The 14,680-nt window shown below is 37.6% G+C and overlaps 2 protein-coding genes across 4 annotated transcripts; both read left to right on the top strand.

Annotated features, from left to right (window-relative positions):
• The first annotated feature begins 232 nt into the window (after positions 1–232).
• On the top strand, positions 233–4,722 carry agtr1 (angiotensin II receptor type 1). Of its 3 annotated transcripts, none has more exons than XM_016530890.1 (3): positions 233–359; positions 580–664; positions 2,751–4,722. In XM_016530890.1, exon 3 carries the CDS (start codon positions 2,815–2,817, stop codon positions 3,889–3,891), a length of 1,077 nt encoding a protein of 358 aa, XP_016386376.1. In that variant the 5' UTR covers positions 233–359; positions 580–664; positions 2,751–2,814; the 3' UTR covers positions 3,892–4,722. The 3 variants fall into 3 exon arrangements, with proteins under 3 accessions (XP_016386376.1, XP_016386377.1, XP_016386379.1); XM_016530891.1 differs by having other exon boundaries at positions 327–359; positions 591–664; XM_016530893.1 differs by lacking the exons at positions 233–359; positions 580–664 and adding an exon at positions 2,539–2,651.
• Positions 4,723–5,177: 455 nt separating this feature from the next.
• LOC107722604 (glycogenin-1-like) lies at positions 5,178–14,537 on the top strand. The gene is made up of 7 exons (XM_016531032.1): positions 5,178–5,282; positions 6,642–6,777; positions 6,923–7,097; positions 7,178–7,340; positions 10,172–10,298; positions 10,981–11,200; positions 13,637–14,537. Exons 1-7 carry the CDS (start codon positions 5,276–5,278, stop codon positions 13,802–13,804), a joined length of 996 nt encoding a protein of 331 aa, XP_016386518.1. The 5' UTR covers positions 5,178–5,275; the 3' UTR covers positions 13,805–14,537.
• Positions 14,538–14,680: the final 143 nt, after the last annotated feature.

The raw sequence follows: 14,680 nt of genomic DNA, 5'->3' as shown, positions 1-14,680 counted from the left end.
GCTTTTTACGGAACAATCCATTGAAGAAATGTTGTTTACAAGCATGTGGAAAAAGAAGAACCGAACATGTTTTTCATGTTTAAGAGAAAAAGGTGACCAAATAAATGATGGGGAAATCTGTCTCTGCCCTCAAGGGTCTTTTTTTTGCCTCTCTCTCACCCCCACTTTTTGCTCCCATGACCATGGACATATCCGGCCCCCACAGTGGGTCCCTGGCATAGTTGTAGGACTATCGGAGAGGTATAAGAAAGGGTGTAGAGGAAAAGCACCAGGCACTCTGTTATGACCGAGAGTCAGGACGGATCTCTTAAACCAGTTTTGGAACTGATGGAGCAGCTTGGATGTCACCTTCACTAAAGGTAAAAATACATAACATAACATACAAAATACAATACATAATACATTGTGAGATAACAAAAAACACATTTCAGATGAGACATTCTTGTTTGTAAATTCATCAAACTGACACATAACCTCAGAAAACACACTAAATGTGTCATAGCATGTTTTTTTGTTTTTTTTTACCGTAAAGCAGCATCTAATGTTTACAAGTGTGTGTGTGTCTGTCTTGTCTGTCAGTGTCTCTCCAGCTACTTAACCCACCATTGATGTAAATGACTGTGTTTCATGTGTTCAGCTCAGCGCATTAAGATTCTATGTCAAGGTAAGAGGACTTTTATGTTGTTGTTACTCTGTCACAGTTTGAATGCATAAACTTTTCTCTACTCAGGGCTGATCATATCCATCATTGTAGGGAGTACAAAGATTTTATTAGACCACCAATATAAAAATAAATGCAAACAAAAACAAAAATCTCTTATCAGTATGACAAATTGCATTATTCTGATCAGCCACCACTTCCTGAGCAATAGCGGATGTCTGATAAGCATATTAAAATAGATTGAGTGATATTCAAAAGACGTGAACCTTGGAATGCAATGTCGTCTGTTATTGGTTGTTGACTCCCTTGGCAACACGCCTGCATCTGCTTACATAATATGTGCTTGTCTTCCCTAGTGAAAAATAAATATACTAAAATGTGTTTAAAATCCATTTAATTTAATTTGAAGTATACTACAAATACATTTACATATTTATGTGCTTAATAAAAATACCCTGCACTTGTACGTTTGGTATACCAAACTGGTATACTTAAAGTCTGCTAAATTGGAACAACTAATTTTGGACTTAATGCACTTTAATTGTGCGGAAGTAGTCCAACTAAAGGCATACTTAAGTATTTGATTAAGTATTTGAAGTGGAACTATTGTAAATATACTTTAGGTACACTTTTTAAATATCTTGCATTTAAAGACCGATATTATTCAAAGATCATACAATCCTCATCAATAGTGACATTCAAACACATTTTAGGCTTAATATTAAGAAATGTGCATTGTGCACAAGTAGTACTCCAAATAAAGTTTCATTACAATTTTTATGTCTGTAAGTCTCCAGTGATATGTCAGTAAATATGTTAATTTGATTTGAAGTATACTTAGTATGAAATAAATTTATTTTAAATATATTATCAGGAAACCAGTGAAGAAACAGCATGAGCAGAGCAATGATAATTCTTTCTAAATACAGAATCTGAATTCAGTTTTACTTGCCGAGTAAGTTACAGTTACTAGGAATTTGCCTTCCTAGGTGCTTCCATAAATAATACTACAGTTACCTTTTTTCAACCAGTTATTCATGATAAATTAGATACAGCATATAATATAGACACACTGTACTACATTCAATATATCACTATGTAGTATATCTGAAGCCTTTTCAAATGTGTAAACAAATTATTGCCTAGAAATATGTAGCTCTCTGAGAGCTTGACCTTGTTTGACCTTTACACCCATGAGAAGCTGCCTGATGTGTTTCCATTATGGTACGGTTTTGGGAGCTTTGAGAGGATGACCAAACTTAATTCTCACAGTGTATATATCATGTTTAATACGCATTATTTATGTATATTAAAATATTTCAAAAAATCAATCTATCTATCTATCTATCATCTACTTTATCTCTGTTGTTTATTTATGTTCTAGATTTTATATAGTTTGGCACTTTTTACTGAATTAAAAATACAGAAGTGTTAAACAGTTCATAAATAGTAATAGTAGTATTGTATAGTAATTAATAGTAAATATGAAACATTATTTATTGCCGTAGTTATCATAAACATTATTTATTACATCTGTTATTATTTTATTTCTGCATTTCTATTTGAACATTTCACGTTGTGTAAATTATCTTTATTGTATTATGAATGCACGCATGTTAACAATTATAACAAATTATAGTATAAATATAAATTAACATGAACTAAGATAATAAATTCTGTATAAGATAATAATTTCTGTAAAAGTATTGTCCATTGATAGTTTGTGATACCTAATATATCAACTAATGTTAATAAACTGATCATTAATGTAAAATGTCACCAATTTATTTTATTTATTGATTGATTTATTTAAAGACCATGTAAAATATTTACCATAAATATTTCCATTTAATGAATTGTACCAGATTTAGCTAATTTTCAGTATAACTGGATGGAGCTGTTGAAGTAGGCCTACAGTCAACCCAGTTGCTGTTATACAAAATCAACAAGCTCCTAGATAATATGAGCAGAGAGACATCTAGTGTTTGTAGTAAGTAATGCACCTTTCAAATGGAAAAAAAAAACCTTATGAGAAATTGCATGAAACTTTTTGCCATGTTAACCATCTGTATCCACTCTGTTCTTATAGGGCTCCTTTAACGACGCAGCTTTTTAGGCTGTGAAACTGAGGGTGTGTTTGACAGATCTCCAAAATGGACAACATCACAGCCGACGCTAACGTGGGACTCAAGCTCACGTGTAACATGACCGGGCACCACAATTTCATCTTCACGTTCATCCCAGTAGTCTACAGCTGCAACTTTATCATCGGAATTGTAGGCAACAGCCTGGTAGTCACTGTCATCTACTTCTGTTTGAAGCTGAAGACTGTTGCAAACATATTTGTTTTGAACTTAGCCGTGTCAGACTTGACCTTCCTCCTCACCCTGCCCATTTGGGCCATATACACTGCAACAGGCTACGAGTGGCTCTTTGGAGACTTCCTATGTAAAGCCATTGCTGGTATGGCCCTCCTTAATCTATATACTAGTATTTTTCTCCTCACTGCTCTCAGCATTGACCGGTATCTGGCCATCGTTCATCCCGTCAAGTCCCGCCGGTGCCGTACGGTGGTGTACGCCCGTGTGACGTGCGTCTTGGTTTGGGTAGTTGCTCTCCTTTTAAGCCTTCCCACAGCCGTTATCCGTGGGACCCATTTTATCCAGCATAACAATGTCACTGTATGCGCCATCCTAGACGAAGAAGATCTTCGCAATGTGCTGGCAGCTCTCAGCCTGATGAAGAGTGTTCTTGGGTTCCTTCTGCCCATCACCATCATCCTCACGTGCTACTGCCTGATTGGCCGGTCTCTGCTCAAAGCACGGGACATTCAGAGGAATTCGAGATCGAATGGGGACGAGGTGTTGAGCATGCTGGCCGCCGCCGTGCTGTCGTTTTTCCTTTGCTGGACACCACATCAGATCTTCAACTTCATGAACATGCTTGGTCTGCTGAAAGTGATCACCAACTGCGATGTCATTGAGATCATTGACACCGTAATGCCGTTCACCATTTGTATTGCCTTTTTCAACAGCTGTATGAACCCAATCCTGTACGGTTTTGTCGGGAAGAACTTTCGCAGGAACTTGCTGAAGCTCTTGAGGTGTTCCTCGACTTCTGTGGCATCTCACCCCACCCTCAGTACCAAGATGAGCTCTCTCTCATATCAAGCCTCGGAGTCATTACACCTCTCCGTCAATAAAATGTCCTCAATACCTCAAGCCACATGAGGAAAACAGAAAGGGTTATATAATATATATATATATATATATATATTGTGTTAAGTTAACTTTTCACCTTCCTCACCAAAGGACAAAATCATGCTGAAAATACTAAATATGTTTTGTATAATATTTCTAATATTTCACCCATCTAAGCTGTTAAAGTGTCATTGGTGCAATTGAAATGCTGTATTTTCCACCAATGTGATAAATGAATGAAATCTTCCTAATTCTACACATTTTTATAGCAGTATTTTTACTCTGAAATGGGTTCCTGTGTCTCATAGCTCCACTGATTAGACCAGGGGTTTACAAACATTAATATGCCACATACCCCCAAATATGATGATCTCCTTCTGAGAGAGATATAAAAGGCAATTCATGGTTATCTATTTATAATTGATATATAACTAAACGATTTTTATACATTAACATTAACAAGTTTTTATAAACTGCATTTTTTCTACACCCATGTAATTTATATTATTGACAGCAATGGGTAATTAATTCACTACGACAGTCTCATGATTTCTGACCAGTCTTTAGAACGCAAAATGAAACATTAATAGTATCAAGTTCTGTAATTTTATTTATTTCAATTGATTTAATTGACCATTTGAACATTTTTTTTCTCCCCTTGTGGCTCCCCGAGGGTCCCTGGACCCCAGTTTGAAAACCCCTGGATTAGACTATGGCATGGGGTCTAACAAGACATGGTAGTTTTCACACACTGTATGTAGTGCTATCATAGTCAACACTGTTTAGTCTTGATATGAAATGAATTATCATCTGATAATTGTTTTATTTTTCTTACACCACTGTGGTAATTTAGCACTTCAAGCAGGCTCTAATGGTTGGTTGGTAATTTTGTAACATGCTGTTCTATATAATGACATGATACTTGAGTCTGAAAATGTATGTTAAGTGTTGTCTTTTAACAGGAAAACAAAATAAATGTATTAGAGTATCCTCAACGTAATGACTCATGCAATTATTTTTTTTATCACACGATGGCATCAAATGAAAAAGTAAATGACATAATTCACTTGTTATTCCTATGAGACAAAACTAAGGAATTTCCAACTGCATTTGGACATGAACTGAATACTTTTATTACTTTGAATTACATTTTTAAACGTATGGATAACTAGTTCATTGTATCTCAGCTCATACCTGAAAATGTGAGTTTCGTTTCGTAATGTCTCCCAGTGTTTTTAACTGAAATCTTCGGAAGTGGATAGTGGTAAGTGAGGGGGCGTGTCTGTTGTCAGGGGTCATGTGACCATAAAAGTCATGTCACTAGTATAAATCCTCTGACAGACCACGTACTGCTTCTCTCCAGCGTTTCTCACGGAGGTTTTGTATCCGGTTCGGTCTGGCTGTTACGTGAGCCATGGCAGGTAGGCAATGTTATGAACCGTCACATATCGCCTGTGCTTGTAAAATGAAACGAACGCCAGTTGTGTTTGCGCAAGTAGCATGAATACAGCCTATAGCACGCGCTGCCTCGGAGGTAGCGGAACTCGCTGGATAGCAGAGCTTTATTTCAGCGTTGTCTAGACTGTTGTCCTTTAATATTTGACGATATACACAGTTTAGCGTTTGGTCTATTGTGTAAAGGGCCTAGTCGCGTCTCATACGCAGTTGTTTGGTGCGCAGTGTTTACGGTTACATTCACTGGCCTGTCATGCAGGAAGAGAAGAGCTGCCGTTAGTTTGTCACTTCTGTCTCGCTTGCGTTCAATGCGACAGTGCAGAGTCATCGGTCTATCACACAGCCAATGCAGTATTTAAAGCGCGTTTTCTTGTGCACGGATGGGTTGTAATCAGTTCCTCCAACATGTGCTACTGCATCATCAGTTATTGTTAAATGAACGCAAATATAAAAAGAAAGTCAAGTGCACTCAAAAATAACAGCAGGTATGAGAGTTATGCGCATTATTTTCCACGATTAGTGTCAAATAAAAAAGTACCTACAATAAACATCTATCTCGTATTATAATGTATATTTTTGTATTGCATTTATTTTCCTCCTACAAAGCGTACAGCGTATTGTCTCATTTTATACGTTAAGTAATTATATAGAGTAAATTCTGACCGAAATTGACCAGTTGTATATTTCTTCTTTAACAACAAAAAGTTCCCCAAGATGCCGAAGCATCATTTTAGGTGTCGCCAAGTAACGCACAGATGGAAACCCGGTCTGGATGCGCGAGTGGAACGGACATAGTTCCTCTACTTCGCCCAAAACGTTCTGTTATCGTTCGGCTAGAACTCCACTCTGGGATTTCTGGTTTCTCAGTAGCATGGTCTGGGAATAGTATGCAAGTCCCAGTGCTGTTATATTAACTATAAGTCCTTTTGAAAAGCTGCTTGGCCAGTCAAATTTGAGTATTTAAACTAACTATTGTATTTTTAATACAAGGTATTTCCTGTGAATGAGTACTACTTACAACAAGAAGAATAACAAAGTGCATTTAACAGTAAATCTTTCTACACTATAAACAGGCATGCTTGTGATTGTGACAAATTTAAAATTACAAACACCAGTTTGCAACATTAAGCAGGATAACAAACTTTTTCTGTGCAGCCAATATAAATGAATGTGCAAGGCTTCCGGTGTCAAGACACTTCCCCCAAAAAATTGCACCCACTCTTAGGTTTAAAAATAAGATGGGGAAATGGTCATTTTGCATGTGCAATATATTACATAAATTAGAATGCATACAGTAAGTGATGGTGTTTTTTTTGTTAATATAGACCAGGCTTTTGTCACCCTTGCCACAACTGACAATTATGCCAAAGGAGCAATGGTACTTGGCATGTCCTTGAGGAACCACAACACATCGAGGAAACTAGTGGCCCTGATTGGCCCCCATGTCTCTGAACCCTCCAGGTAGAGTGCTTGCTGTGTTTTGTAGCACGGCTTAGTTTTCAACTGTTTTGTGTTCTGTCACATGGTATTTGCTGTTGTCTACACTGCAGAAGTGTGCTCTATAGATCAATCAGTCTCACTTTGTGCTCTGTGTGCTACATTACAGAGCAGTGCTTCGTAAGGTCTATGATGACGTCAGGCTGGTGGATGTGCTGGACAGTGGGGATGCTGCACACTTGGCCATGATGAAGAGACCTGACCTGGGCGTCACCTTCACCAAACTCCACTGCTGGACTCTTACAGAATACTCCAAATGTGTGTTTATGGATGCAGATACTCTAGTGAGTGCTGTCTTATGTTAGCCATGATGTTTTTATGGTGTCTTTGAGAGGCTTTCATTGGTCTTCCCTCTTGTCTCTAGGTTTTGTGTAACATAGATGAGTTATTTGATCGAGAGGAGCTCTCTGCCGCACCAGATCCCGGCTGGCCTGATTGCTTCAACTCTGGTGTGTTTGTCTTCCGTCCCTCCAACGAGACTTATGAGAAGCTTCTCACCACCTGCTCAGAGAATGGCAGCTTTGATGGCAAGTGACACTCTTTAGTGTTATATTTGTTTGAGAAGCTGTAAGGGGTGTTTTAGCATTGCATAACTGCATTGAATAATGTTTTGGAAAATATGTTTTTACCATATACTTTGGAATTCATTCAAAAAAATGGTTCCTCTCCTCCAGCACGTCTAGAAGATATTTAAACCCTGGGTTGTGAAAGAGTTGCATAAACTTGCTAGGGTTCAACATGGCCATGAGTGAGTTCTTTATCAGGCATGTAGGCTGAACACAAGGTGGCTCTGTGATTTTTCTTTTTTTGGGGGGTGCACCACGCCACCTGAGGGAGTTATTCCTGGGCTCTGTGTGGGATGAAGTAAACAAAAGCCTCTCAAATGAGAGACTCCTGCTAGACCCTTGTGAAATTGCTTTGCTTGTACTGTACAGGAACTCTCATTCAAGTTATTTTTACTTGATTACATGTAAATTGTAAACAATTGTAAAACTTGTGTTTTAAGATGTACTGTTTTTGGCACTTCAGTGTTCCTGTGCTTTGTTAAAAAGCACTCCTCTTTTAGTTAGAGAACTAATCTTAAACAAAGAATTGAGCCTCAGAAGTTATCAGTAGGCCTCTTGTTTTGAAGGTCTTGGAGGCAGTTGTATTTCTGTTTCATCTTCGTATCGCTCAGAGTTGAGAAAACCCTGTTTTGTTATCTTTGTTTATATATAGCACAACATACAGAGGGTTCTCGTAGTGTGATTGATTAGTCCCAGTCACCATGTCACACAGCCTATGGCATATCTCTGAATGTCTGAAAATATCTGGCTTCTACTAGGGAGATGTTCACTCAGAAATTAAAATTGTCATTTACTCACCCTCATGTTGTTTCAAACCCATAAGATTTTGTTCATCTTTGAAGCACAAATGAAGATACTTTTAACTGAACCGAAGACATTTCTGTCCCTCCATTGAAAGTACCAAATGCTTCAAAGTTAATAAAGATATTGTAATGTTAATCCATATGAATCAGACTGCTTAATCCAAGCAAGCATGTTTGAGCTTCCTTTTACCATATTTAATGAGCGCTACAGTGGAGGTCAAAATTAGAGAACGATCTATAAATACTTACTCTTCACTCAAAATTTGAAGGAATATTAGCTGTAGGCATAGCACTGATCTACTAACATGTTTGACAAAATAACTAAGGCATTTCAACAAACCTTTATTTTGAGGATAACAAAGTGATCAAAATTTAAGAACCGTAACCACTGTAGCACAAAAGATTACAACTAATATTTTGGAGGGTTACAGCTGTCAGAAATTAGTAGGAAGTGTAGAGACCCCTGCTTTAAATGACTTCTGCACATCTGTGGCCGCAGGACATCTCTAGTTTCTCACACTGCTCTGGTGTGATCTTTAATTATTATTTTATTTAATTAATGTAATATCTAAATCACGACAATTCGACCGTGTCAAACTTTGAAAAAGTTTAATTGGAACATTTAAATCTGCGTTCGTGCTTAGAGCAGACAGTTACCATGTTTAGGTAAGAAACTGCTTCAGTCTTTTCAATTATACAATATTATTTCTGTTTTACAGTCATTCATATTCCCACAGAAATACTGGAATGAAAGTTTATAGTTTGGATATAAACATTGATGTCTGTGGTAGAGCAAAAGTAATTGGCGCTTCAAATAACATTTGTGTGGATTGCATTGTTTCGCCATTAGGTGGCAACAAGAATTTTAAAAATGTTTTTGTCATTGAATCATTCGTTCAAGAGATTCGTTTAAAAACACTGATTCATCCAGTAATGAAACAAATGAAATATTTATGAGTGAGTCATTGAATCATTCATTCAAACAACTTTTTCATAATTTTAATATAAAAAAATATTTCCCATTTGACCCAAATAAATTAACTTGCTCTCATCACTAAAGTGAATTTTGGACCAGTTCTCCTCTCTCCACACAACATGCTCCTCCGCAAAGGTGAGCCTAGCCTTTTGATTCTTTCTGCTGATGAGAGAATCCTGGACTCCTGCTCAAAATGATAAATTATTATAATGACAGCTTATAGCTTACAGCTTTTCAATCGAGCCGAGACCACCTCGTTCAGACGATCTTGGACTGATTGTTTTGGCACGGATCCGAGCGCGATTGCCGTGTTCACATATGCCCAAATGAACCCGAGCTAAGGGGGAAAACGCACCAGGTTCCGAAACAACAGGCCAGGTGTGAAAGCACCCTAAACATGCCGAGACCGATCCTTACCCTGTTCAGCACTGAACTGGCAAGCAATTCCAGCTGCAGTGTTGAACCATGTTGAGCCTAATTGAAATCTGTTCATCATATAAAGTGTCAGAAGGGTTTGGAATTAAACTGCCTGATTAATATGGATTCATTAAAAGATCAAGTTTCATTTTGGGTTTCACTGATAAAAGTCTTGGAACGACATTAGGAGTGCATAATTGATGACAGAATATTCATGTTTGATTGATTGAACTATCCCTTTAACATGTTCTCAGTCATGGTCTTGTCATGTATAGGACACCATGTGCTTTTTCATATGTAACGTGACTCGCATGTTCGCTGATAATCTGAGGTCAGTTTTCTTTGCTTGCATTCCCTTTGTGAATGCAAGGGTCAAAGTTAAGCAAACAGCTAAGCAAGTGACTCCTGAAGCAATCTGACATGTGCGTCCCCCCTCCTCAAAGCCTCAGTTTGCTTAACTGCTCATTGCTTCATCTGTTTAAGGAATATTACAACCTTTTGTAAATATTTTTCCAATCCCAGTGAAGCTCCTGAAACATCATCTTGACTCAAGGACTGTGCTATTTCTCATTCAGTTTTTGTCTTGTTTTCATTAGGTGGGGATCAGGGAGTTCTCAACAGCTTTTTCAGCGATTGGGCAACGGCAGACATTTCAAAACACCTTCCGTTTATTTACAACCTCAGCAGTATTGCCATCTACACCTATCTCCCAGCATTCAAGCAGTGAGTGAGAATTAACATGCTAGATTTCACAACAATTTCATTTTGGAAGTTGGTGTTCCTGGCATGTTACTGTCCTTGCTTTGAAGTGTTGTCTTCATTTGTCTGAGTTTTTGTATGAATGTTAGATTTTCTTGCAGATGTATTTGTAGTTTGCGTGAATGTTGCCAAGGTCAAGTGAAAGCCCAGTCACATAGCAACAATGTAACGAGATGAATCCAGCACCGGAAATCCTTTCTGTTCCTGGACTTGCACATCAACTTCCTCCAAATACATACTGCTCTCCAAAAATAGTGGGACTATTTTAGGGTCTTTACACAGAGCCTAAATGTCCTTTTGAATAGTTTGTTACATGATCTTTTTCCATGAGCAACACACACAGTTCTCTGGTTAGTCAAGCCCCCATTAGATCTAATTTATATGTACAGTTTGAGTCCGTATGCCACAAACTGACAAATAACCTGAATATTCCTAAGTAGTGACTAACTTCTGCTTTTAATAAAATTAGACTTTTATAGGACGCAGATTTTTATCAGTTTTGAAAGAGTGTGTTGAACCGTGTATTGAATATGATTATAGTATAGTTGACAGGTCACTTTTTAGCACTTCCGGTTGGCAAGTGTTTGGGATTTCTGAAACCTTGTTATTTTGGCGGCAGCGATCTGATCATTCCTTTTTCTCTTAGATACGGCCGTGATGCCAAGGTAGTTCATTTCCTTGGCAAAGTCAAACCGTGGGATTACAGTTATGACACCACAAGCAAAACATTAAAGGGGCAGTCACAGGATGCATCTGACATGCACCCAAACTTCTTGCTGCAATGGTGGGAGCTTTTCTCTTCTTCAGTATTGGCCCTCATGAAGGAGGAATATGGTGAACAGCCCTTCCATTCCGGATGCACAGAGGTAAGCAACAGTTTCACTGGTTCTGCTCTACTGCCGAGAGTGGCACAATGATCATTTAGGCAGTTTTTTGCGGGTATTGCTGTTAGAATTTATTCTGACTCAGATTTTTGTTCATTTTTATCCTTTGGGCACCTACTAAATACAATACAATTAATTCCCAATAACATAATAGTTCGTTCTTATTGAATTTTAATAAGATAATATAGGCTTTTTATTTTTTTGAAATGGCATGCACTAATCATACAAAATAAAGGTGCGGTCACAAAAAAGGTCCATCGTCTACTGCAGGGGTTCTCAAACCTCTCCATAAAGTACCCCCAGCACTGTAAGTTTTGTATGTCTCCCTATATCTGACACACACACTTCAGGTCTTGCAGTCTACACTATTGAGCTGATGAGTTGAATCAGGTGTGATAGATGAGGGAGACATACAAAATGTGCAGGGCAGGGGGTACTCCAGGGGCCTCATGTATAAAACTTTACGTAGATTTCATCCTAAATGTGTGCGTACGCACAAAAGCTGGATTTTTGCGTACGTACAAAAGTTTTCTAGGAAAATATGAGATACGTACTATAAATGCTTTTTGAGACATCACATTGCTATTCAAATTATATGCAATTCTGCCTATAAAGTAAACATATTTTAGAAAGCCTTATTTTTTGCAGTGTAAATAACTGCCTGACTCACAGTGTCGATAACAAAAACACTTTGAAAATAAAACGTGCATATCTTGCAGTTTCCATCAAATTCTATCTTTTCACAATAAGTCACAGTATTGGGAAGAGCACGAAAGGGGTTATCATTAGGCTACTGTCTGTGCGCGACACCTGTGAACAGAGGTTCTAGAGTACTGTCATCAAACCTGTTCAAACCAGCCAATGGACTGTTTGATCAACAAGTGCATCCTTATGTCTGTCGTTACCATATATGTTCCAAAGCATCAGATGAATTAAGTTCACATCAGTAATCATTCATGCAAAAGTATTTTCTCAGAACATGAGTTTTGCTATTTAGAACACAATTTAAAGCGGAATTGTCATGCACCAAGCAATCCTCGCTGTGATTAAAACTTTAAATCGCATACCACAGTAAAATTGTTCGAAAGCAGCACATCCACTGCAAATATTTCTGTTTAAATTCATATAAAAAATGTTGTAATTTCTGGATAATAATTTAATGAAATTTCAGTGTTTAACTGCATTATTGAGAGTGTCATATTTAATCTAAATGTGTACGTCAAATATAAAACAGACTTTAAAATCATTCTGTTTGCTTCCTTATTTCGCTCACTCCAGTAAGTGTTTTTAAACGCATGGTCTAGAGTGTCCGTACGGTGCGCACATATTTACGGCTAGTTTATATTTTATAAATCCCGATATGTGCGTGGAAAATTGCATACGCACATTTCCATGACCATTTTGTGCGTACGCAACGTTTATACATCAGGCCCCAGGACAGGTTTGAGAACCACTGGTCTACTGTAAGTAGTGTAGTGATTTCTGAGGTCCCTTTCAAACCAAGCAGTTTTCTGTTGGTCAACGCAGCAAATCTGCTTGACTTCAACAACATTTGTGTGGGGAATTTTCTCTAGTGCAAAATTTTAGATTCTTTTGAAATAACTGGATTTTGTCCATGGAAATTTGGCGAACAATGGTTAAGACCAAGAATGCGCATTTAAATGGGCCTAATTTTGGTTTTCCTCTTCTAACACTGAACTCTTTAAATGCAGTTTACTTACAAATAATGAAGTTATCTGATTTCTGAATTATTGGCTACATATTTACTTCTCATTTTAAAATCGTCTGATTTGATCTGAAAACCATTGGGTTTCAGTTCTTTGATCAGTAGTGCCACGTATTACTGGGAGAGTTATAAAGTAGCCCTTATAATTAAGACCTACAGCTTTACTGGTTTAGTTTAGGCTCCAGGGGTAAGGTCAATAACTGTGCTTTTGGACTGTGTATCCTGGGTAAATATGAGAAGGTGAGGTGATGCAAGTAGTTATCTCTCTGAAACGCAAGTGGACATGCTCCAGTTTTCAGCCTCTTTATGCTCTAACCTTCTGCAGTCTAGATTTAGGGGTGGGACTTCATAATTTTAGCAAGTTGGATAAAGGGATGAAAAAATGCACACTGATTGGGAAAACGTACTGAGAGGCATAATCTACTGTAAATTCACTTCAGATATGGACCTAAAGTAATTTCATTTAACTGAATTAATTTATATGTAACAAATATGTTTTGTTACATGGTGTATTATAGCCTACAGAGAGAAAACTATTGTTTGAAATGAGTTGGGTAGGAGTCTCTTCAGTCTCGTGGAATAACTTTCCATCAGTTGACACTCTTCATGTACTGTACTATTAATAAAATAATGTAAATGCATGTAAAAATTCTATTGTTCGTGATTTTGATCGTTTTCTTTTTCCCCCTTAGAGTGATATTAACGTTGATGTGGCTCAGATGCACATATCCCATCATCCCCCTCCACCTCAGATGTCGTCTCAGGAGCGCAAACAGAAGTGGGAACAGGGCCAAGCTGACTACATGGGAATGGACTCTTTTGAGAACATAGAGAAAAAGCTAGATTCCTTCCTAAAGTGAGAGACTTGTAGGAACGGATCATCAGATCTAGTTTTGTACTAGGGTACTTATAGGCCATGAAATAACAAAAAATAAATAAAAATACATCCTCTAATTTTTATACCAGTTCAGATCATCTATGCAGCTCAACCTCTTACACACTGTGATTGCAAGACTTATTAGAATGACACAATATCTCACTTGCCTCATTTCCAGAGGAGTCGTGACCCGAGACCATTCAGGCATCGTTTCTGATCTCACTAAACGACACCCTACTGTTATTTTTATATTATTTAAAATTCAGTAATGTAAATGTTATGGTCCTACAACTTATTTGCCTTTTGTGTGTTTGTGAAGATCAGAAATGTTTGGAAAAAAATAGAGAAACATACTGCAAACAAAACAATACCAAACCTTGTAAATATCAACTATACTGTACACCACTCCACATTCAATATTAATCATCTAATGACCGCCTTTGCAAAGATATTGTGTTTACAAGACACTGTGTGCTGCCAACTCGCTTACATTGTTAATACTGGCTCTGATACACATCAGCAACTTATTGTGAACCAAGGTCACTCCGCTCTTGCCTACTGGGCAGTCCCTCCCTGTACCAGGAATAAGCCACAAGGGTTTTGCTACACCTCTGCTGGTAATACTGTTAAAGCTGGAGCTGTTCATAACTAGTTTGTAACCTCTCTGTAACTTTACCCTCGCCTGCAACATCTGAAAGAAAGAACTAGTAATATGAGTCCTAATTTACTGTCGTTAGAACCAGTTAAATCTTCCATGAACCAACAATGACCACATGGTGTTTATTGTAATGAAAATAATCAGAACAACCATTTGAGATTAAACGGATATTGTGTACATGAGTTGAAGAAAAGAAAAAAA

Source organism: Sinocyclocheilus rhinocerous, unplaced genomic scaffold, assembly GCF_001515625.1.
Source record: "Sinocyclocheilus rhinocerous isolate Xijiao unplaced genomic scaffold, SAMN03320098_v1.1 scaffold541, whole genome shotgun sequence".
In the NCBI taxonomy this organism is placed as follows: domain Eukaryota; kingdom Metazoa; phylum Chordata; class Actinopteri; order Cypriniformes; family Cyprinidae; genus Sinocyclocheilus; species Sinocyclocheilus rhinocerous.
The sequence above is the reverse complement of the archived record's forward strand: the minus strand, read 5'-3'. Positions and strand labels throughout refer to the sequence as shown.

Bases quoted from the DNA above. Each gene is read 5' to 3' on its own strand.
- agtr1 (XM_016530890.1), top strand. From the start codon at position 2,815: ATGGACAACATCACAGCCGACGCTAACGTGGGACTCAAGCTCACGTGT.
- LOC107722604 (XM_016531032.1), top strand. The intron at 10,299-10,980 runs GTGAGTGAGAAT...TTTTTCTCTTAG, and splicing joins TATCTCCCAGCATTCAAGCA to ATACGGCCGTGATGCCAAGG. The intron at 11,201-13,636 runs GTAAGCAACAGT...TTTCCCCCTTAG, and splicing joins TCCATTCCGGATGCACAGAG to AGTGATATTAACGTTGATGT.